Below are 25,054 nucleotides of genomic sequence, written 5' to 3'. Positions count from 1 at the left end.
AATAATGGTATTGTAGAAAAAAGGGTATGCATTACGTCCATACAGATTAGATACAATTTAGTGGTGGTATATAAAAGGGCAATTCAAGATTAATTAAAAACGTATAACTGATTGAGAACTGATGCACATATACATGCATATACCTGGAATATAATGCATGGGTCTAGATGTTATGATAAGGTAAAATACATAATATAATTGCTTCAATAGGTTCCAATTGTGGGTTAATAAGTACCATAAAGTCAATGTTTCTTGTGTTAATCTTGGTTTAAAAGATGACACTATCTCATATGTGGATAATGGAAATAAGGGTAAAGAGAAAAATACACAATGGGTCTGCGGTTAGTAACCAGCAGTGTGAGGTATTTGTTTAAGTGTTAACCAACAATGAATGGTTTGACAGGGAAACACATTACACCCCATCTATGTGCAATTTAGATGCAATTTATTATGTCAATGTTACTTACATGGATTAGATAATATAAAAGGAGGTAGTTTCCTCTTGTAATATCCTCTTGGAAGATTCAGCTTGTCAGCGTGCAGTAGTGAAATATTATCTGATGGGTTTCAATTCTTATTAACACTGATGATGGTTCTGAATGTCACACATGGAGTTTAAGCTGAGTACTCTAAGAGGTGCTCAAGTATAGTCCTCAAGTGCAACCAAGTGTTCATGGTTTAACGAGTTCTTTAATAATACACGGGTGAGTTAATCTATTTTTCTGGGTCAGTAACTATCCCACCTGTTTCTACAGACAGAAATCCTGAAAACATGACCTGTTGGTAGCTCTTGAGGACTGGTGTTGAGCTCCCCCTGCTCTAAGCCTTCTATCGGATCTATAATTCTGAACCACTTGCAGTAGATGAAATGTCCTGAAGATCAGACATCTGTACTTAGCTTTGTACTCATTGTCATTAAATACTAATCTATATGTAGATCTGTGGAAAAAATACATTTGATATTAACTATATTATCTGTTGCATAGATCAGAGCCCTAACAGTGCATGTTTTCCATATCTCTTGCTGGAGCACAGGTGTATTCATTGCTGACTAACATATTGTTAAATATCTACAGGTGGTAGAATTATTTCACTGGCTACCTGGAAAACCTGCCCTGTTAGGGCTCCCTGAGCAATACATTGTATGCAGTGTACTGTTAATATATGAATAGCTATTAGTACTATTACATGTTGCTAATGGAAATAAATACTCATCATTTTAACATAGCATATCCATAGCAAGTAGATTAACCACATAATACTTGAGAAATAGTCCATATTTTTCTCCTAAACACCATCACCAGCATGATGACTAAACCTAGCCATTCGACATTGTCAGGACAAGTCAGTCTCCCTACCAATCATCAAGATGTTCCAGAGGACAATAGTAAGACCAACTTGATCTCTAGTCAATCAATTAGAACTAGGAGTTTATTTATACGTGGACTTTAATCCATAGACACAAGATACTAATGACACTGTACACGTCAGGTAGTCCCTCCAAAGACCAACAAAGCCTTCCTGATGCAGCGATATAATCATAGACTGTGTTTCAGGTGTTGTCTGAAAGAACCTGTTCTCACACAGCGGAGACCACCTGACTTTCATCACTACGTGCCTCCATGGACAGAGGACTAAACTTATAATGATTGAAAGCTCCAGACTAGCTATTCCCCTCTGTTAGATTCAGCGATGGGCACCGCGACTCACCAGCTGGTTGCTTAGCATTGTTCTGGTGATTAGGCCACACCCGCTGATTATCACTGATGGCAGGCTGCACACTCCTGTTACCTATCTTTTGTAATTAATGAGCTGATCTGTAGGCTTCTCCTGTCTACTCCTCATACTTTATTAAGCTCTCTCACCACTTCCTATATATATAGGGCACAGTCATGCCCTTATATTATGGTTGAATCTAATAATCTGCATTCCACCATGTCAGATGGGGCCATGGTGTTCGCGGGGCTACAGTATAAAGAGCATTATAGCTATTAAGCTCAAATTTGGCATGCCATTGGAGAACCGTCCATAGGTGCCGCATGCCAAATTTCAGAAAAAAAAAGAATAGAAAATTACAAATTAGGGATACTCTAAATTTGAAAATCTCACCATTTTTTTCCATTTCTGATTTGCAAGAAGTCAGTTTTTCCCTTTTTTGAGAGCATAACTCAGTGTACAAGGAGTTTTCAGACTAGGGGGTAAATGTATCATACTCCGGTTTCTTCAACTCGCGGGAGTTCAGCGAGATGACAGCTAAAATTTAAAGCGGCGCTGCCTTGTAAAGGGAAACTTGCCTTTACAAGGCAGCGGAGCTTATAATTTTAGCTGTCATCTCGCCGAACTCCCACTAGTAGATTTCCTTCTGTGAGCAGGAGGAATTAGCCATATTTACCAGTTACAGGGAAGATGGCTGGGGTTTGGGGGCTGCAGGGGAAACACACTAGCATTTTTAGCCCTGGCACCGCAGGGCTTCAGTTATTATTCCGGCGTGACATGTTAAAGTAAAGCTGGTGTGCATGGCGTGTGAGAAATACTGGTGCACATTGGGAAGATGCGTTTTAGAAAAGCTGCTGCACTTGGTGGTGGCATGTGTGTATGCGATCACAAAGCTGGTGGGCACTGGGGTATGTGGGAGAAAAAGACATGCACTAGAAATGGAGGGTACTTGGTTTAGAAGAAATCTGAGGAAAAATTACTTTGTCAAAAAGCTAAGAGATAGGTTTAATAGGCATGTAACAGAGGTGGCATAGGTGAGCATAATAGAGCAATATATATATATGTTTGGTTATTAAACATTAAGAAAAATAAGGGAAATTAAATGAACCAAGTTATTCTTATCTGCTGTGAAATTCTAGGTTTAGAAATTTTAAATTATAAATATTTTCACTTTTCAAAAAGCTATGAAATTCCATAGACAAAAAACCTTACGGTTTAACATCTCCGATTAAGGTTCCTTACACAGCATCTAAAATGTAAGAAAACTATTGAAACTCTTCCACTCAAACTCCAAAAAGCAATGAAATTACGACGATTAAGCCAGAAACCTTAATGGACGTGTTCCTTGCGCAATACAGACATGGTATGTCATCACATCCTGCGGTTAGCTGCAGATTCAGCACTATCATGGAGTCAGATTGCTGTCACTCACACAATACAGACATGGTATGTCATCACATCCTGTGGTTAGCTGCAGATTCAGCACTATCATGGAGTCAGATTACTGTCACTCACACAATACAGACATGGTATGTCATCACATCCTGTGGTTATCTGCAGATTCAGCACTATCATGGAGTCAGATTACTGTCACTCACACAATACAGACATGGTATGTCATCACATCCTGTGGTTAGCTGCAGATTCAGCACTATCATGTAGTGAGATTACTGTCACTCACACAATACAGACATGGTATGTCATCACATCCTGTGGTTAGCTGCAGATTCAGCACTATCATGGAGTCAGATTGCTGTCACTCACACAATACAGACATGGTATGTCATCACATCCTGTGGTTAGCTGCAGATTCAGCACTATCATGGAGTCAGATTACTGTCACTCACACAATACAGACATGGTATGTCATCACATCCTGTGGTTATCTGCAGATTCAGCACTATCATGTAGTCAAATTGCTGTCACTCACACAATACATACATGGTATGTCATCACATCCTGCGGTTAGCTGCAGATTCAGCACTATCATGTAGTCAAATTGCTGTCACTCACACAATACAGACATGGTATGTCATCACATCCTGTGGTTAGCTGCAGATTCAGCACTATCATGTAGTCAGATTGCTGTCACTCACACAATACAGACATGGTATGTCATCACATCCTGTGGTTAGCTGCAGATTCAGCACTATCATGGAGTCAGATTGCTGTCACTCACACAATACAGACATGGTATGTCATCACATCCTGTGGTTAGCTGCAGATTCAGCACTATCATGGAGTCAGATTGCTGTCACTCACAAAATGGTGGAGCTGCTAATTCTCAGATTTGTGTGATCACTGGAATACACACATACAGTACTATTACATTTTCTTAGTTTAGCTTTATCATAGTTTAGGGCCTGCGTGTCTTAGAAACCGACAGTAGAGCAATTTCATAAAAAATAACAACTACAAAAAACCTGCAGAGCATTCCTCCCTCCAAGACTGTGCCTGCTCATAAAAGATACCTGCAGAACATAACTCACCAAATAGTATTTACTCCCAGAGAATTTTTTATTTATTCACACCAGGCCATGCTTTAGTGGACCTTACAGTCTAAATTATTTACAGACACACAGTATCATTGTCACAATCACGAAGACGGAGTTGGCGATACCTGCCAGCAGTTGACGCTACTGAGCACTGAGGCGCGGAGTCTAACACACCCCTGGTTTTCCCCGCAAGGAGGTTTGGACTTCGCTGCAAGGGACGTGCAGGTCGCGGCCCTCAGTATCAGTTAGCTGGTGAGGTAACAATTTAGGCATCGGTGACGGCACACAAGGATGCAGGATTGAAGAATGGTCAGCAAGCCGGGTCAGAACCAGAGAGACGAATACAGCCAAATCAGGAGCAGGAGAATGGATAGGAAGCCGGATCAGTACCAAGAATCACTGAAAGCCAAACTCAGGAACCAAAGGACAAGTCAGGAACAAGCCAGGATCAGAATCCAATAAGGTAATAATACAGGAACAAACACTGGAGCAAGGCTGAAGACCAAATACTCTGGCAAGCAAATGGCCTCAGAGAGTTCCTTAAATAGAGGAGAGAGATCCCTGATAGGTGCATCCAATCGGCGGGAAAACCGCAACCAATCACCGGCTCAACGCAGGGCGACGGACCGCGGTGCCTTGCGCATGCGTACGTATGGCAACAGGAACAGCGTCACGTTGCTATGCAACGGTTACCAAGCTCAGCATATGCATGCGAATAGAACGGCAAAATTGTACCTAAGCAGCGGGACGCCGATACTGAATGGAGGCAGGCGCCATTCTGGAGGCAGAAGCAGGACGGCGCCTGACAATCATTAACCTACTAGAATGTTAGGAACTATACAGAAACTGGAGCACCAGAAGGAAACCCATACAACCTGGGTATAATATACAAACTGAACACAGGTAGTCAAATGGCATTGGAGGGATATATAAAATCTTAAATAAAAAGGCACACTTTTAATTTTTACTGTTAAATGGTGTGCTATTGTTCTCTGGTATCACTGAGGGTCTAATAATGAGGCAAATATTCTAATTCCCATTTAATAACTTATATATGACTAATATCATTAATAAACTACTTGAAAAGGGAGTTTCCGGCTTAACCTAAGGAATACAATTATTGTTTGCTCTAAATCCGCAAGAACAATATTTATATCAGAAGCTTATGCTTATTATCAAGAAAGACAACAGACAAGTTATAATTAGAATACAAAATATTTTAAAGTGAAACTACAACAATCTTACAAATAATATAGAACTGCAGTAAGAATGGTATACAACATCAATATGCTTGATTTACTCTTAGCATAGATATTATCATACATGTTAGAATAGATGTTAATACAATACATTATATTAATTGCCTGTTTTATAAATATGTAGTGTGTGTGTAAGAATTACTGTTACCTATTAAGTCTCCATTACAAGTCTCCATAAAATCCAACAAGATCACAACATATACTGTATATATTGTTATTATTTTTATTTATAAGGTGCCACAATGTTTCCGCAGTGCCGTACATAGGAGGGTAGATCATAAAAAAAAATCATAGAATTACACAAATGCATACAGATGAGAACAATGGGTACAGATAATTGCATCCATGTATTAAGTTATCTTCTTAACAGAACAAATCACATGGCATACAAAAACAATTCAGCAGAAGACAAAACGGGGACAGAGAGTGGACAGACATGAGACATAGGGTAAAGGACCCTGCCCGTGACAGCTTACATTCTAAATTGAGAAGATAAGAGCGAAAAGGAGTAAATGGGAACAAAATGGCAGAGTGGGGTTAACTATTGTGCAGAGGTCTGTATTATAATGAGGCCATGATGTAGAGAGGCCTAGATGGGGTCATGATGGTGCAGAGGCTTATGTGGTACAGAGTCCTGTAGATTTCAGATGGCGCAGAGAGCTATTTGGGCAACATCTAGGATGGTGCAGAGGCCTAGAAGGTGGATGGGCCTAGGTAGTGTAGAACCTCAGATAGTGACAAGGGTGGTATGACAGTGGGAATGTAATCGGTAATCAGCAATGCAATGTGATAAAACAGTATGGCAAAGTAATGTTGTGGTAGAGCAGTACAATGACGAAGGCAATGTAGTACAATAATGGTAGAGGTAAGAGCAGTGGATACAAAGGCAATGAGAAAATAGTGGGAGGGGGGAATTAGTGGCAGGAGAGCAGTGAAGGGGCAGGACCAGGCATGAAGTGGTGAGAGCGTTTGTGGACATGAGAAGTAGCAAGTAAATGGGTAGGGGTCAGAGCGAGAGCGGGAGATGAGCTGCTGGATGGTGAAAGTGAAGCAGGAAGATAAAGAGAGCAAAACAGGGTATAAACCAAGTTACAATGTCCAGAACAGTGAAATAAGAAGTGGAGTAGCAGGTGAAGCTCATTACTGACAGGTATCACAATTTGTTCCTTGTTTGTTCATCGGTGTTGTTTTACTGTACACTACCTTAAACTTTGTGAGAAAACCCACTTAGGGTTGGATTAGCTAACACTTATAAAATGAAAATTGGAGGTGTTGCCCATAGCAACCAATCAGATTCTAGCTATTATTTATCTAGTACATTCTAGAAAATGATGGCTAGAATCTAATTGGTTGCTAGGGGCAACACCTCCAATTTTCATTTTAGAAATTTTAGTAAATGTTCCCTTAGTGTAGGAAAGTCTGACACGTCCCCACCCCAGCACATCTCCCCTTAGAATGTATATCACATTGAAACCTCCATATCTATCACATAAACCTCTCAGAATAGTATTACAAGTTCAGCATCCAAAATGGCATCCGCCACCTTCTTTTACTACCATGGTATTTCACATCTCACAAGCATTTCACATACCACACTATTCTCATATATACCACATAATCCTCCAGATATAGACCACAGTTCTCATAACACTAACTCTACATGTATATTACAACCATAGTGCCTCTCAATACACAACCCATTAGGCATAATGTAATTCCATTATACAGCACAACATATACACAGATAGTAGCCTTAATCCTTTGCTGCCATTTAGTAAATACAATTCTATATAAATGCATATAACTTCATTCATATCACATACAAACACAAGACACACTCACCATTTATCATACATTACAAACTATACTCCCATTATAGCCACATGTAACCCTGTAGTCTCACCTATATGCAGACATAAACTGCCTTCCATGGTTCCTCACACTCCATTAAACTATATTACAAAAGTTATTAGCCAATTAGGCTAATCGCAGGGGTGACAAGAACCTGCTCAGCCTGAAGGCCCAGCAGGAGGTCAATACCTGTTGCCACGTCTTGTTAGAGAGACCGAAACCTGTCTGAGCAATGTAGATTCAGGATACAAGTATTAGGATATTGCGTTAGCTCCACGGTTAAAGAATATATTACATCCTAATGGTAATAATTGAATGTGATTTATAAGTCTTTCCGGAGCCATCTAGGATCAGGGGAAGGTGTTACCCCCTGCTAACAGTTGTGTCAGAATCTGTATAAAGAGAAGCTGTTTGACCATGTATCATACCATCTGTAACTTCTGCAAAAATCGCTAGTACCACAAACTGGTGTAAGTAACTGTCCTTATAAGGACACTTGAGCTAATAAAATATCACTGCTTCAAATTCCTGCTTTGACAACTACTTACCTGTTCTGTAATTCCTGTGACCTCCAGATTAGACCCAATCGAATCCCTTATCTGTCTGTTGAGGTTGGGAGCCAACATTCCAGTACCGACGCTCTGCCCGCCACCTTGCAGCTCTGGCCAGTGTGATAGACCCGGGGGGACCATCCACAGTGACCCTGATCTAAGAGAAGAGGTCAGGGATACCAGCCCAGATGCCCAGGGAAGGGGTGCACCAGAAGCGAAGGTTACTCAGACACGGTTCTGTGCGCCGCAAAGGAGTCCACTGGTGGCGCGGACAGTGGCAAGGCAAGTCCAACCGGTCCCCAGCAACACAACAGACAAGGTGGCATAGGAGGTCCATCCTGTCACAAGGAATATGGTGTTTTAAATGGTTAAGTGGAGTTTGTGTTTTATAAGTTATTATGGTCACTGTAATTGCCAATAATGGCCTCCATGTGAGATACACATTTGTTGTAGTGTGATGTACTATTGAGAATATATGGAAGTTGTGATATGTATGTGCATGTTGCAAGAGTATGGTGTTATGTATTATTCATTTGTGATATAGTGAGGATTGTGTGTTGATTATGTGTGGATTGTATACAGGAATAGCAGTGCATTTATATAGTGTAATATATGTATGATAATAATAGTTTAATGGGATCTGGGACAAACATGTATACATACATCTACCTACACAAACAAGATATTTACACATTTATGAGCTATAGTAAGAAATTAGTAATATAAGTTAATGAACCTACACACAGATTGTCATAGATGTTGAACTATTATATGTACTGTGTGTAAGATGTTGTTTAATATATATTGTAACAATGTTGTAAGTAAATATGCTTTTTCATACAAATATCTGTATTCTCATTATGAGTTTCATACTGCCGTAAGACAGTAAATAGTATATATAGAACTCTGAGAATTGGATGATAATACAGTATAATGGACTGGAGTATGGGTGGCTTATGAAATATAAAAGTGTGTGGTTATGTAACGAGGCTATCCAGGAACAGGATATGAAGATAGCGTGTGCACAGTGACGCAGGTAATACACATCTTCCTATTTCAATTCTTCTTTATAATACTTAAAGATACCAGAATTGAAGAACTAGGATATTGTATGTTACTTAAAATGTATGTTTTGTTATACTTATAAAAAAAGTAAAAAAACACCTCTAATATGGTATTTTATGTACTTAGACGACTCAAAGTTTTGTTGTACAACTTTTGATTGTTTAATTAAAAATAAATATATCATCACCAGCAATTCTGCCACACTTGACATTAATCCCAAGGGACAAAATATAAACTCCACACAGATTAAGCCTTGTTCAGGAATCACACTCATTACACCAGTGCTGTGAGGCAGAAGTGCTAACCACTGAGCCACCATGCTGCCCCATATATACATACACAGTCCTACTTTTTAATTCACATTTATATAAATCACCTGAATGAAGTATTACAGAAAACTTTTATCATATCCATTTGCTTTTGTCCTGTGTTCTCTGATGTCTAATAAGCTTTGATTTACATGGGAAACGGTTTCTCACCTGTGTGAATTCTCTCATGTTCAACAAGATTTGGTTTCTGTGTAAAACATTTGCCATACTCAGAACATGTAAACGGTTTCTCACTTGTGAGTTCTCTGATGTTTCACGAGATTTGATTTCTGTGTAAAACATTTGCCACACTCAGAACATGTAAATGATTTCTCACCTGTGTGAGTTTTCTTATGTTCAACAAGATATGATTTCTGTGTAAAACATTTGCCACACTCAGAACATGTAAATGGTTTCTCACCTGTGTGAGTTCTCTGATGTGTCACGAGAGTTGATTTCTGTGTAAAACATTTTCCACACTCAGAACATGTAAACGGTTTCTCACCTGTGTGAGTTCTCTGATGTGTCACGAGAGTTGATTTCTGTGTAAAACATTTGCCACACTCAGAACATGTAAATGGTTTCTCACCTGTGTGAATTATCTTATGTTTTACAAGATTTGATTTCTGTGTAAAACATATCCCACATTCAGAACATGTAAATGGTTTATCACCTGTGTGAATTCTCTCATGTTCAACAAGAACTGATTTATGTGTAAACCATTTCCCACATTCAAAACATGTAAATGGTTTCTCACCTGTGTGAGTTCTCAGATGTTTATGAAGAGCTGATTTAACCATAAAGCATTGCCCACACTCAGGACACAGAAATTTATTGTCATCTGTATGAGTTGTACTATATGTAACAATATCTATGTTATCGGGAGAATCTTCCTCATTATTAAACGGATCAGATGATTTATCTGCTCTGTGAAGTATTGGATGTACATTTAGGGTAGTGGGGTTTTCTCCTGGAGAATCATGTGTGATGTTATTATTTTCTATGTCAAAATCTGTAGAAAAAATGAGTTTTTCCTCTGAGATATTCCTGTGTTTGCATCCATCTGCTGGAAATAAAATAAATGTATGGATCAAGACTTTTTATTTTACATTGATTAACATATTATAATGTCCATTATATTCATACTATGAGTAAGCTGACATGTCAGCTGTTTAATTTCAATTTGCAAACTACCAATACTCCATTGTGATTAGAAAACTGCATTACCAAGCACAGTGCATAAACCCAGCCACAGTGAAAAGCAAATTGCATCCAGCTTGGACAATTCCAGCCAAAACGTGGACATTGGCGAGTAACATTTCACATTGCCCAGCGAGCATCCTAGAACAGGAAGACTCATTAGCCAGTGACAATGTCCAACTAGACACTGATCTCACGCAAACACTGGCGCCTCAAAAGTAGATGTAAAGTAACGGGCATGGTGTATGGTGTAACAACCCCTTAATCTAATCCATACCTGAAACAAACTTTTTAGCCATGTTGTTATCAGGAAGTATCAGTGATGTAACTATAAAATCTCCTTGGAAAAGTACTTCAGGGGTTAAATTCCACCTCCACAGGGAACACTCAGTAGTTACGTGAATTAAGCTATCATTGTTATTTCTGTTTGCTCCATATTGTCCACTAGTGAGCTCTACAGACAGCCAGGAGCCTGACCCAGCAGGGGTCACCTGAGGGAAGACACCTGGGGAGGTAGGGGAGGGGGCTGGATAGTGTTAGCAGTCCACCAATCGAGACCTTTTGCAACTCCCCTGGACAGGCAGATCCCAAGGTGGGATTAGGAGGTGATAAAAGAGGCTACCCTGGGAGCTGGATGTGTCTGACTAACGTTTTGCCAGGAGGTGATGCTCTTCCTAAGATGCGCTGTGGAACATATCTCACTGGATGTAGTTGAACTGATTTCCTCATTTGTTGGACCTGCTATCATTACGGGGCCGTGCTGTATTTAATCCTGTTCTGCAGAATAAATCATCCTTCTATTTTTGCTCTAATACCGTGTCTCTGATTTGGGAACCACGTATCTTCACAGTAGAGAGTTAAATAAGAGTCCTGGATACAGGTTTACACTACTCTTAGGTCTCACATTCTTACACAGAGCAGAGGGGAGCATCAAGACAGAGTAGGAGAATGGAGCAGGCAACAGCACAAACTAAATTATAAGGGCAAAGCACGGTAGAGTGAGATCAGCAGAATATAGAGCAAATGTACAGAGCATCCAAGCACGTAGATTGGAGGGGAGCTATTGTGCAATGACGGGTGTGTGTTAGAAGGTGGAATGTGACGAGTAATTTGTGATTGGGTGTTTGTGATCTTAGAGGGAGGAGAATTATCTCATACACTGTATTAGTATTACAGTGATAACATACAGCTGAGGATCAAATATTCATGGTAATGTCACATGGGGTAGTACAGGCAGATGGTTATGGATACTGACACAGGAGGTAGTGTATAGGAGGTTCATGGGTAATTTCATGGAGTCAGACTGACATCTCATGAGATACACCAGACAGTGGGAGGAGGAGACTGGTCAGATCTCTGGGCTGGTAGCACACAATGATATGATGTGAGGAGGAGACTGATCATATCTCTGGGCTGGTAGCACACAATGATATGATGTGAGGAGGAGACTGATCAGATCTCTATGCTGGTAGCACACAATGATATGATGTGAGGAGGAGACTGATCATATCTCTGGGCTGGTAGCACACAATAATATGGTGTGAGAAGGAGACTGGTCAGATCTCTATGCTGGTAGCACACAATGATATGATGTGAGGAGGAGACTGGTCAGATCTTTGGGCTGGTAGCACACAATGATATGATGTGAGGAGGAGAGTGGTCAGATCTCTATGCTGGTAGCACACAATAATATGGTGTGAGAAGGAGACTGGTCAGATCTCTGGGCTGGTAGCACACAATGATATGATGTGAGGAGGAGACTGGTCAGATCTCTATGCTGGTAGCACACAATGATATGATGTGAGGAGGAGACTGGTCAGATCTTTGGGCTGGTAGCACACAATGATATGATGTGAGGAGGAGAGTGGTCAGATCTCTATGCTGGTAGCACACAATGATATGATGTGAGGAGGAGACTGGCCAGATCTCTGGGCTGGTAGCGCACAATGATATGATGTGAGGAGGAGACTGGTCAGATCTCTGGGCTGGGAGCACACAAAGATATGATGTGAGGAGGAGACTGGTCAGAAATTTGGGTTGGTAGCACACAATGATATGATGTGAGGAGGAGAGTGGTCAGATCTCTGGGCTGGTAGCACACAATGATATGATGTGAGGAGGAGACTGGTCAGATCTCTGGGCTGGTAGCACACAATGATTTGATGTGAGGAGGAGACTGGTCAGATCTTTGGGCTGGTAGCACGCAGCGGCTGGATTGATTTTCCTTGCAAACCGTTCTTCCTTTGCTGAGCCACTCTGTCAGTCTCTACATTGGTTGCTTGTATTTCATGAATCCAATGTAAAATTCTTCCACTAACATACAAGCCTGTCAACAAAATTGCACCGACATACATCTCCTCACTTGTCTCAAAATATCTCCCAACTCAACACCCCCGTTCTGCACAAGATCTGCGTCTCTGTTCCACTCTCTTCACATCCTCCCATTCTCAGTTATAAGACTTTATCGGGCTGCACCCACTTTGTGGAATTCCCTCCCTCGCACAGTATGACTTTCCTCTAGTCTTCAAACCTTCAAGCATTCTCTGAAAACCCTGCTCTTCAGACAAGCTTATGATATTCCTCAACCAACATCTTAATCTCCCTAGATTACCCTATTACAACCCTCTACACAGCTAACACAAGACAACAACCCTCTGACCAACATTGCCACACACAGCCCACTCAATACTTTTACCTTTGTATTCTAGCTGGACCATTGTACAATATGATGTAGCACATGCCCTTGTGTTTCAAACTCCCATTGTCCTATAGATTGTAAGCTTGCGAGCAGGGTTCTCTTACCTCTCTGTCTGTATGTATTACCCAATATTGTCTTATTAATGTTTGTTCCCAATTGTAAAGCGCTACGGAATTTGCTGCCACTATATAAATAAATGTTGATGATGAGGATGATGATATGATGTGAGGAGGAGACTGGTCAGATCTCTGGGGTGGTAACACAAAATGATATATGTGAGGAGGAGAGTGGACAGATCTTTCTGCTGGTAGCACACAATGATATGATGTGAGGAGGAGACTGGTCAAATCTCTGGGCTGGTAGCACACAATGATATGATGTGAGGAGGATACTGGTTAGATCTCTGGGCTGGAAGCACACAATGATATATGTGAGGAGAGTGGACAGATCTCTCTGCTGGTAGCACACAATGATATGATGTAAGGAGGAGACTGGTCAGATCTCTGGGCTGGTAGCTCACAATGATATGATGTGAGGAGGAGACTGGTCAGATCTCTGGGCTGGTAGCACACAATGATATGATGTGAGGAGGAGACTGATCATATCTCTGGGCTGGTAGCACACAATGATATGATGTGAGGAAGAGACTGGTCAGATCTCTGGGCTGGTAGCGCACAATGATATGATGTGAGGAGGAGACTGGTCAGATCTCTGGGCTGGTAGCACACAATGATATGATGTGAGGAGGAGACTGGTCAGATCTCTGGGCTGGTAGCACACAATGATATGATGTGAGGAGGAGAACAGGAGTATAATAGGGGCTGATAGCTCCTGACTGTCCCATTGGGCAGATACTTTATCCTCATTAGTTTTTACTGACAGAAAAGGGTGTAGAATATATGACTGATATATTTGCTAAATAAGCTGAGTATGTGACTGTGACAGGTCTATCAAAATGGCCATTCAGGTCTATTTTTGTTGTATTCATACTTTTCTGTGTGTATTGTAAAATGTTTCTCTGATCAAAGGCTGGGCCGAGACATCTCCACATATACCAGGGCGGTGTCTCAAGATGCTTCTGCACATGAGCGAGAATATATTCTTTCTTATCAATAATGTACCAACAGCAAGTCTGAAAATATATTGTTTGTAAGTTGATTCCAAGACCCTTTGTTCTCTGAGTATAACACTGGAATGTAGCCAGAGAGACCCTTGTCTCATGACTGGACCTTGAAGAAAGGTGTCTATTGTTTTTCCAGCTTTTGTGTGAAAGAGGGGTCCTGGAAATTGACTGTTAGTTGAACATATTTGAAGCTAAGTATTTGATTTACTTTTTGTTTTATGTTATATTTCTCGTAAAAATAAAGGTAAACGTCACAATAAATCTTGCATTCATGAGTCATTAACTCTTTGATACCGAAAGAACCTCATTCAACCTGAAACACTGACTGTTTTCTGTAATAAGTGTTTATTACTCACCTGTGCTGGTATCTGTAGGGATTTCCTCCTCCTTACACTGCTGATCACCCCTCACATACGTCTCTTCCTCTCCATCTGTAATTTCTACTTTAATATCAGTCAGGACATCATCCTAAATAACCCACAAAATAGAAATATCATAAAATGATATAAAACAGAAGAATATCTGTGTTAGATCCATACAGCTATTTTACAGAATGTATAATTAAAAGTAATTTTGGGATTTGGTGAGACCCTAAAATCTACCTGATACTCCTGTGGGATCCTGGGATTTTCCTCTCTACAATCCTGTGAATAAGGATGAAGATCACTCTCTGGGGTATTTCTGTTACTGGATCCATCTGTAAGGAACACACAGTGACTGAGTACATTGCTTATGTGTGATTATCAGATGATGTGTATCTAGATGGCCCTCAAAACTGTGCTCTTCTTTTGCAATAAATGAAAGACTCCTCTTACCCAGTAATGTGAGGGGCCGGTGATTCTCCATCTTCACATCCTCGTACAGACCGTTGGGCCCTTCTAATTTCTCCCACTCCTCCTGACACTTTATAGGAACCTGACATACACAATGACACAGTCATCACCCAGACACATCCCCTAATGTTACTGTATAATGTCCCATTCCCAGCAGTCACCTCTCCAGTCAGCAGATGAATGATCTTGTTGGTCAGTTCCAGGATCTTCTGGTCATTGTTTCCCTCACGTATCAGTGAGTGAGGTTCAGGCACCGTGATGGGGCTCTGGGTCCTGCTCAATCCTCCTGACACACAGGGGCGGCTCCTGGGTGTCACACACTCACCAGGTCTCTTTATCACTGCTGTGTAATCCTGTGTATGGAGAGAGATATCCAGGTGAATAAAAATCCACATATTTGGAATTATATTTAGGGTTTCATAGGCAAACCGAGGGGGCGTTTCCTAGTGCCTGGAAACCCCCCTCCAAGACTGGGGCACTGTATAATTGAGGTGGCTGGACCCTGCTCCTGCTTCACACAGCTCTGCTGGACAAGGGAGAGCTGCGTGCACCTAACAGTAGTGCACGCAGCACTGCCCATGTATATTATGGGGATAGGAAGAGTTGGAAAGCAGCCAAGCACTGTCTAATATTATAGCCACGCCCCCATGCATGCTGGTCACGCCCACTGGCGGCATGGTGTGGAAATTCCCCTCTACAAATCCTGCGTTTGCCCCTGAGGTTAATTGTGGAAAATAAACAATAATTCTATTCTATTCCATAATTACGACCCATATCCTATATTAACTATTTCCTATATACAGGAATTTGGAGTGTATATAGCATTTACCTCTCCTGCAGCGGTGGTAGTCAGCATATCGATGCCGAATACCCCGACAACACCCCGACATGATGATTCCGAAGGGCTCCTTACTGATGATCACCGATGACGACTGTTGAAAGCGACTTGAACCAATCACGAAGAAGTAATAAGACGGCTCCCCTCATGACGTCATTCACCATGGTGACGGGATTATCGCTGCTGTTAATGGTGTAATGTAAGTATGCGCCTATGTACAATGTAGTTTACGAAGCCTTCTGCACTGTACATAGGCGCATACTTACATTACACCATTAACAGCAGCGATAATCCCGTCACCATGGTGAATGACGTCATGAGGGGAGCCGTCTTATTACTTCTTCGTGATTGGTTCAAGTCGCTTTCAACAGTCGTCATCGGGGATCGTCAGTAAGAAGCCCTTCGGAATCATCATGTCGGGGTGTTGTCGGGGTATTCAGCATCGATATGCCGCTCCCCACCCTCCTGCAGCTCCGGACATCTTCAGTGAGCCCACCTATCTGAGTCCTCAATCTACAGCCGGCCCCCATGGATCTGTCATCTGCTTGGATAAATCAGTGCAAACAGTAAGAGGAGTTTAAAGTGGGGGCTCAGAATGGCCGACCTTTGAAAGATAGTAGGGGAGGTAAGTGATATATACACTCTAATGGTCAGTGCATATAGGAAACAGTTACAGCTAAGGCAGGGGTGATATTTGTATAATAAGCATTTCTTGTATCTCTAGAACATTTAATAAAAACTCCAGAAAATGGAAATCATCCCAGAATTGTAAAACTCAGTTACAAAGTATCAGCTAGTGATAGAAATAACCCAACATACTGCGGCCAATGTAATATATCCCAATATCTGTGAAGATTGTGGGACTGATACTTCTATCTGAGACTGTCTACCTGCTGCTCATTTACAGCTGTTCAGGTGAAACGACTGAGAGAGCAGAAAGTACCAAAGGGAGAATGGACACCATGCTGTGAGCCAGAGAGGAGAGGATCATGGGAAGGATAAACTATAAAATAACACACCAAAGAATAAAACATTCTTTATTATTAACCTTTATTTATAAGGCGCCACAAGGTTTCCATAGCAACGTACATATTACAAATAGTAAACCTTACAGGGTTAACAGCACCTCTCCAGTCATGTCCGTTTTATTTATAGCAGTAAGAATGATGTCACTGTGACATTCCCAGAATCCCTCACCTCTCCAGTCATGTCCCCGTTTTATTTATAGCAGTAAGAATGATGTCACTGTGACATTCCCAGAATCCCTCACCTCTCCAGTCATGTCCATGTTTTATTTATAGCAGTAAGAATGAGGTCACTGTGACATTCCCAGAATCCCTCACCTCTCCAGTCATGTCCATGTTTTATTTATAGCAGTAAGAATGAGGTCACTGTGACATTCCCAGAATCCCTCACCTCTCCAGTCATATCTCTGTTTTATTTATAGCAGTAAGAATGATGTCCCTGTGACATTCCCAGAATCCCTCACCTCTCCAGTCATGTCCCTGTTTTATTTATAGCAGTAAGAATGATGTCTCTGTGACATTCCCAGAATCCTTCACCTCTCCAGTCATGTCCCTGTTTTATTAATAGCAGTAAGAATGTCAGTGACATTCCCAGAATCCCTCACCTATCCAATCATGTCCCTGCTTTATTTATAGCAGTAAGAATGATGTCCCTGTGACATTCCCAGAATCCCTCACCTCTCCAGTCATGTCCCTGTTTTATTTATAGCAGTAAGAATGAAGTCCCTGTGACATTCCCAGAATCCCTCACCTCTCCAGTCATATCCCTGTTTTATTTATAGCAGTAAGAATGATGTCCCTGTGACATTCCCAGAATCCCTCACCTCTCCAGTCATGTCCCTGTTTTGTTTATAGCAGTAAGAATGATGTCCCTGTGACATTCCCAGAATCCCTCACCTCTCCAGTCATGTCCCTGTTTTGTTTATAGCAGTAAGAATGATGTCACTGTGACATTCCCAGAATCCCTCACCTCTCCAGTCATGTCCCTGTTTTATTTATAGCAGTAAGAATGATGTCAATTTGACATTCCCAGAATCCCTCACCTCTCCAGTCAGCAGGTAGATGATCTCCAGGGTGAGATTTAATATCCTCTCACTCCTGTCCTTGTCCATCCTCAGGGAATCAGTGATTTACACAGAACGGGTTACACCTTCAGATGACTTCTAGTAAAATATTCTCTGGTTCCTCACAGATCAATGGTCTAGGAATAAATATAATAATTATAATAAACATCACAGACTAGACATGTAACTCATTAAATATAAAACACTGAGGGTCCTGTGTAGAGTTGGCTGTGAGTGCGAATATATGAGAATAAAATTTCACATTTCCGTACTGCGCATGGACACGACAAATACATAAGTGTAAGTCCTATGTAGAGGTAGATGCATCGTACACTTACTGCCCTGTACACTTACAGAGGGGGAGGGAAGGGGCAGGTCAGACATAGGACAAGTACAGTAAGGGGGTTACATGTAACTCACGTAGTATGTAGAGGTGGAAACACCAGCAGATAAGACTGTGTGTTGTGGGTGCTCGACCCCGGTGGAAGATACGTGCTGATGGGGAACCTCATTAGTGTGTTAGAATGAAACATACACTATGCTGGTAGAGGATATATCAGGGGGATAAACATCATGGGGTATCACCAAAAAAGCCACTACCAGCACTAGGCTATGACACGCTGGTGACACTATAGCAGGGAAGATTACAGCGTGGGTTCCCCCTGCCATAATGCCTACCATGCCTGTTCAGCATGGCATGAAATCCCTAGGGTAACTGGGTACAGACAAAAATATAGACCACCTCCCATAGAAAACCAGTCCTGTGCTGAAATATATCTTGGTTGGTGGCTGGATCCTCAGGGTAGACGGAATTTCAACAGAAACTCAAAAGTTTTATAGACGACTTTAAGATGGAAATCACCTCTCTTGGATCCAGAACCAACGACCTTGAGAATAAGACAGATGAGCGGTGTCGCTCACAGACTATTACGGACATGGAAACAGCAACAATACATATAGGATAAGGAGGAATCTAAACCAGGTCCAGGAGAAATGATCTTTATGGGGCAGTGAGTGGGCTACACACAGCGAGCCTCCCACCAACCAAAATCCCAGAGACATTATAGTCCATTTGTATTACTATAAAACAAAACAAGAAATGATGGTGGCCATCCATGACCACCCTTTCTGTGACTTTAAAGGACCAAATATCCCAAGATCTGACATCTTTAAAAATTCAAGAGACATGAACTACAGGGGATCACCAACATCCTATGAGCTCAGTACTACAAATATAAATGGCGCTTCACTTTCTAACTCTTCAGGTGCTAACAGACACCAAGCTTCTTTAGTAGATTAAGGTCAAATCATTATGTCCAAACTGGGAATCCGCCCTGAATCCCAGGCCAGCAGCCTTCACCAAGGATCTTCATCAAGTAAACCCCAAAAAAACGCCCCAGCCTTAATGGTATAAAGTCAGATGCAGAACTTGAAAAACTCCACTTATTGTGCACAACTTGGTTCCTCCTCTGTAAATTTGTATACATAGAAAAGTTCCTTTCTCCTTGCTCCATTCTATAGTGGTCATAAGCTCCTTCTTGTATGAGACATTAATGCTAGCGTCTGCCTACGTTGCAAATCAGCACCAGTCACCTTTCCTCATTAAGATATTTAACCACATTTGGCAAGTTGAGAAGGGTCATCTGATCTTGGAGATTTTAATTTAACCCAAGATACAAAGGTCGATAAATCTCAGCCCATGACTCCCCCTTCTTGGTAATCTAAGCACTCTGCATCCCTACTTGTCCTTTACAACCTTCAAGACACCTGGCACCTCAATAACTCCTCAGTAATGGTGTGCACACACTACTCTGTCCCACAACGTATCTATTGTCGTACTGAAACACTGTTTTTCCTCGCTTACGCCAAAAGACAGGGTTTGTGCAATTCTCCTGGATAGATCACCCTAGAGGATCGGTTCCCCAGTGAATCTCAAAATACGTTCTCGCGCCCCCTTGAAAAAGGTGTTCTGTTTTCTTTGTTAGGAAACTGCATTTATTGCAAAACAATTATTTTATCGCAAAATACATAGATATTATTTTAGAATTTTATTAAACTTTTTGATACAAAGTTTTCTTTAAAAAAAAATAACATATAACTAAAAGTAAACAAAAACATATATTATGACAGTCATTAAATACTAGTAGGGTCATATCATAGTATGATTGCCGGTGTATCATGGGTTCCGTGAGTACACAGTACAATTGAGTCAAATTTCTAATTTTATATTAAAAATCTAAAAGTTAAAAACCTATCCTTACCGCTCGCACCCCTAGAAATGCTTTCTCCCACCTCTGGTTAAGAACTGCTGCCCTAGAGTATATCAACTTCTCAATTTCATAAACCTATGTGTGACGATTATGTATTACATGAAGTTTCATGTATGACAATGTGTATATTGTATGTAACCTTCCAAAGTGTATTTTGCTGACTGACGTCAGTGACCTATACAAGTGTCAAGTCTTTTGAAGGTAACCAGGCTAGACAGATACCATCTCTGAGAGCTCCAGAGTTGGGTAGATAGTCCGGCCAGACAAGCAGAGCAGAGGTGAGAATCATGTCCTCTGAGAGGCCAGACATATATCTCAGGAATAAATAACTCACTTGGAAAAACCGGTGTCATCCTGGGAATCAACCTGCCCTGACATTGAAAGAGCTAAATTCCAAAGGTGGGGCTGAGAGCAGTGTAAGAAGTAAAATCCACTGCCTGACCTGATAATGTTGCTCATTTTCTCTGAGGAGACCTCTCAAGGTAGAAGTGTGCCCTCAAAGTGTACTCCTCCCACGCCAAATCTTAGGGCTAGATTTACTAAGCTGTGGGATTGAAAAAGGTGGGGATGTTGCCTATAGCAACCAATCAGATTCTAGCTGTCATTTTGTAGAAGGTACTAAATAAAATCTAGAATCTGATTGGTTGCTATAGGCAACATTCCCACTTTTTCAAGCCCGCAGCTTAGTAAATCTAGCCCTTAGACTTTATTTCCTATTTTATTTCTGAAACTTATTTATGCAACTTATTTTGTATGACTTGTTATTAACTGTTTTGCATTTAAGCCTTGGAAACATTTTTCGGATTAACTAAATTTGATCTAGCATATTATCCACGATTGTTTGTGAATTTACGAAGCCAAGTGCTACATGCTACATGTGTATGTGATATAAGTGTGTAATATTAATAGGTGGTTTGGTGAACGTAAGGACTCCATAATAAATCCTTTGTGGTGGCAGAAAAGGTGTATTCATTGGTAAGTGACCAAGGTAACTCCAGTCACAGCCAGCTGTTTCAGATTGCTGTATCTGAGACAGGCTGTGCGTTCGTGACACTATGATATATAATTTTCATTGATTTCTTTACGACTCTGCTCTTGAGCAACCTAGGAGATCAGTGCTTCAGCTTAAATGCAAAAGATGATATAGCTCCTGTAATGGTATGAGAGGCTTATAAAGTCACTATAATTAGAAGTTCTCTAATTAATGCAACCTCTGCTCTCCACAAAAACATGGAAAACTTTTAATTTGGAAAATACAAATCACTCTTAGCGCAAATGAACGTGCATAAGGGTCAATTTAACATGCTGCTCTTAAACAAAGCAGTTATCACCCTTAGAAAACTTCAACAACAATTATATGATAAGGTGGACAAAAATAACACCATGCTAGTCAACAAACTCTGTACAATCTTCCAAATTACCCCTCTTGCACAAAGCCTTAGACAGGGCTATAGACGCCTACTGGCCACCAGACAACCTTCCCAATAGTGTTCCCAGGGAGCTTGGTGGCGCTTAATGATGGTATCACTATGAATGAGAAGCTTCAGACAATTAAATCCATCAAACCAGACTCAACTCCCAGGCCAAGATGGTGGGTGTCAGACGACACAAGGTGTACAATCTCATGAACAATATCCATAGCTAGAAACACCCACACGTCCTGTTGTTCCTGGACACTGAAAAGGTATCTGGTCAAATTTTTTGACAATTAATGTTCCGCATGTTATCTCAAATTAATTTTTTGCGAAAAATTTATATCAGCATTGACTGGTCAGTACCGAAACGGTTTCCACGAATGGTGTAGTTTCCCCGTATTTTACAATATCTAACAGCACGAAACAAGGCTGTCACCCTCTCACCTTTGATATTTGTGTCAGTGATCAAGCCCCTTGCCATCAAAACCCACTCAAATTCCCTGTATCTCCAGAATTAGCGGTGACCACAAAATCACCCTTTATGCCAATGATGCCCTGCTTTTGGGTATGATCATCCCTCACAAAGCTCTGGATGGAATTAGATCCTTATGGCCTCTCCCGGGCTATAAAGTCATCCCAGCTAAAAAGTGGAGGTTGTAGATTTTTACATCTTAAAGGACACAAAATAAATATGAATGAAGTACCTATGGGTACACATAACGAAACACTACCACCAGCATTATCAAGTTAATTACCCATTAATAATAGACATAATTAAAACAGACCTCAATTAGTGGGATAAAACTGGATTGGTCAATTCTGTTAAAATGAATGTGCTGCCCAGACTCCTCTACTTATATCACACACTGCAGAGACCATTATACTCCCAACACTCTCATCTCTCCTCTGGCTCCCAAGATACCACGACCCCCCTCATCTAAGTCTCACCCTGTGATACTGTTCTCACTATCAATTTGGACCTACGCCACCAAGTGTTATAATGTAACGCCCTCCTCCTCACCACCTGCACATCTCTGAAGTAACGCACGTTCCCTTCAGGTCATGAGGACCATCCTTGCGGCCCATGGTTACGTGGAGTGAGATTTGTAAATTCTTTAGAATGAGCCCTTGTTTTTGCTCAACTTTCTGAGCTCCAGGAGTACACTATCCTATCGAGAAGCTGTTACCAGTTTTCGCAGCTTAGGCATTTCTATCAGACAATCATATCTAACCTCCATAGAAGGCCCCTGACATCATTCTGTTTGCACCGTGCATCTTACATCTCTGTAATCTACTCTGACTTTACTACCCCGGGTCTGCCAATGAAAGATTCCCACAAACTGCTGTGGGAGACCGATCCGACACAAGGCAATGGATGAGTAGGAATGGGCTGTGATAAAGGAGAATACTGCCAGTAGTTCCATCTGTGCTAAAATCAAGGAACATTTGTGTAAGTTCTTGGATCACTGGGACCAAATGCCAACAAACCAGCATTAGCTTTACCCACTGCCTGAGACAGATGGAGGAGATGCACATCTGGTGGGTGATGTCCAAAACTAACACACATCTGGAGGAGTATAAGGGACCATGTCAAGTACTTTTTCTATATTCTTGTTTCAAGTGTTTATAGCTCTTTTGCTCATATCGCTCTTTTACAGCTTTTATGTCTACTTAAGCTCTTTGGCTTGGTTTAGTAGCTCTTATTACCTTTACTAGTAGATTGTGTAAATGTTGCTGTTAGATGTCTTTATTGTCACTTATACACAGTCAGCTCCTCCTGATTGGGGCCAGTGATCTTACAAGAGCTGATGAGGATCAGGGAGATGTGTGGTGTAAATGTGATGGATAATGGGAGCTATCTAACCAGTGGGTAAAACAATAATAATAATATATATAATGTGCTGATCTGAGGAGGATCTTTCTTTACCTCCACTTCATACAAAGAAGAAACCTCCAAATACCGAGAGACTAATATATTATTATAGGGAGATATTACCTCAGCCTTGTACAGTAGCTGAAATCCAGGTTCTAAGATGGCGTCTGCATGCGGCCATTTTCCGTAGTCTCACAGACACGCTATTGGTGTAATAGAAGAGACGCTGGGCAGGGGGCGTGGTCCACATAATCTCTTACGCCTTCTTACGCCACGGCGATTGGGAGAGCATGTAACCACGCCCCCTTGTCCACTGTCACGTGTGATAGAGTTACACAAATATTGTGTCTGGAAGACTAAGGAAAAATGCCGCCGCTGTTCTGTAATAAGGACAATGGAATAATTACTATATTATTTTGGTTGTGATTAAAAGGTTAAATTAATACCACAGAGTCCCCCTCACATCTTTCCTACACACCTGTATCTATACCCACATCCCTTCACACATTTACAGCTGCATTCAGCCATTTTCCCGTAGTCTGCTATATACTTTATTGATGTTACTGCAGAGGGGGCGTGGTCACACGGTCGCTCAGACGCCATCTTAGACTCTGGACTACATCCGGGCCCTGTACAAGACAGAGGTAATATCTCCCTATAATAATATATCAGACAGCGGGAATTACCCCCATAGAGTTACCCCATGTTTATGTGCAGCCTCCCGGCGATCAGGACTTCATACATGCGGCTGAGCTCTCACATCAGCTGCTACATAATCCTCATTGTGCTCCTGCTGCAGTCAGCAGAAGGCTGTTAGTAATAGCAGAGCTGGTTATTATAATGGCAGAGCTGTGAGAGACTTATTACCCAGACCAGCTACACCCCATACACCACAGAGGGGCTCACACACCATGACTAGTCCCCATCCCCCTCCTTCTACCCCCATTACCTCACATCCCCCTACTATCACCTCCTACCCAACCACCCCTCACCAAGTGTCACTAACACATAGCTTGTCTAGTGCTGGAGACTAGCCCCCATCCCCCTCCTTCTACCCCATTACCTCACATCCCCCTACTATCACCTCCTACCCAACCACCCCCTCACCAAGTGTCACTAACACATAGCTTGTCTAGTGCTGGAGACTAGCCCCCCATCCCCCTCCTTCTACCCCCATTACACCACATCCCCCTACTATCACCTCCTACCCAACCACCCCCTCACCAAGTGTCACTAACACATAGCTTGTCTAGTGCTGGAGACTAGCCCCCATCCCCCTCCTTCTACCCCCCATTACCTCACATCCCCCTACTATCACCTCCATACCCAACCACCCCCTCACCAAGTGTCACTAACACATAGCTTGTCTAGTGCTGGAGACTAGCCCCCATCCCCCTCCTTCTACCCCCCATTACCCCACATCCCCCAACTATCACCTCCTACCCCAACCACCCCCTCACCAAGTGTCAC

At 41.6% G+C, this 25,054-nt stretch overlaps 2 protein-coding genes across 2 annotated transcripts in view; one reads left to right on the top strand and one right to left on the bottom strand.

Moving 5' to 3' along the window:
• LOC142150979 (uncharacterized) overlaps positions 1-25,054 on the top strand; it is a 536,473-nt gene that overhangs the window by 111,996 nt on the left and 399,423 nt on the right. The gene's annotated exons all lie outside the window — the stretch shown is intronic.
• LOC142150978 (uncharacterized) overlaps positions 1-25,054 on the bottom strand; it is a 323,275-nt gene that overhangs the window by 71,838 nt on the left and 226,383 nt on the right. Inside the window, exons 3-6 of the mRNA XM_075206194.1 lie at positions 15,261-15,452; positions 15,082-15,181; positions 14,869-14,963; positions 14,623-14,734 (exon numbers count right to left, since the gene is read on the bottom strand). Of these exons, the coding sequence (XP_075062295.1) occupies positions 14,623-14,734; positions 14,869-14,963; positions 15,082-15,181; positions 15,261-15,452 (499 nt within the window). The remainder of the gene's footprint in view (positions 1-14,622; positions 14,735-14,868; positions 14,964-15,081; positions 15,182-15,260; positions 15,453-25,054) is intronic.

Source organism: Mixophyes fleayi, chromosome 4 (genome assembly GCF_038048845.1).
Source record: "Mixophyes fleayi isolate aMixFle1 chromosome 4, aMixFle1.hap1, whole genome shotgun sequence".
Taxonomy (NCBI): Eukaryota; Metazoa; Chordata; class Amphibia; order Anura; family Limnodynastidae; genus Mixophyes; species Mixophyes fleayi.
The sequence above is the reverse complement of the archived record's forward strand: the minus strand, read 5'-3'. Positions and strand labels throughout refer to the sequence as shown.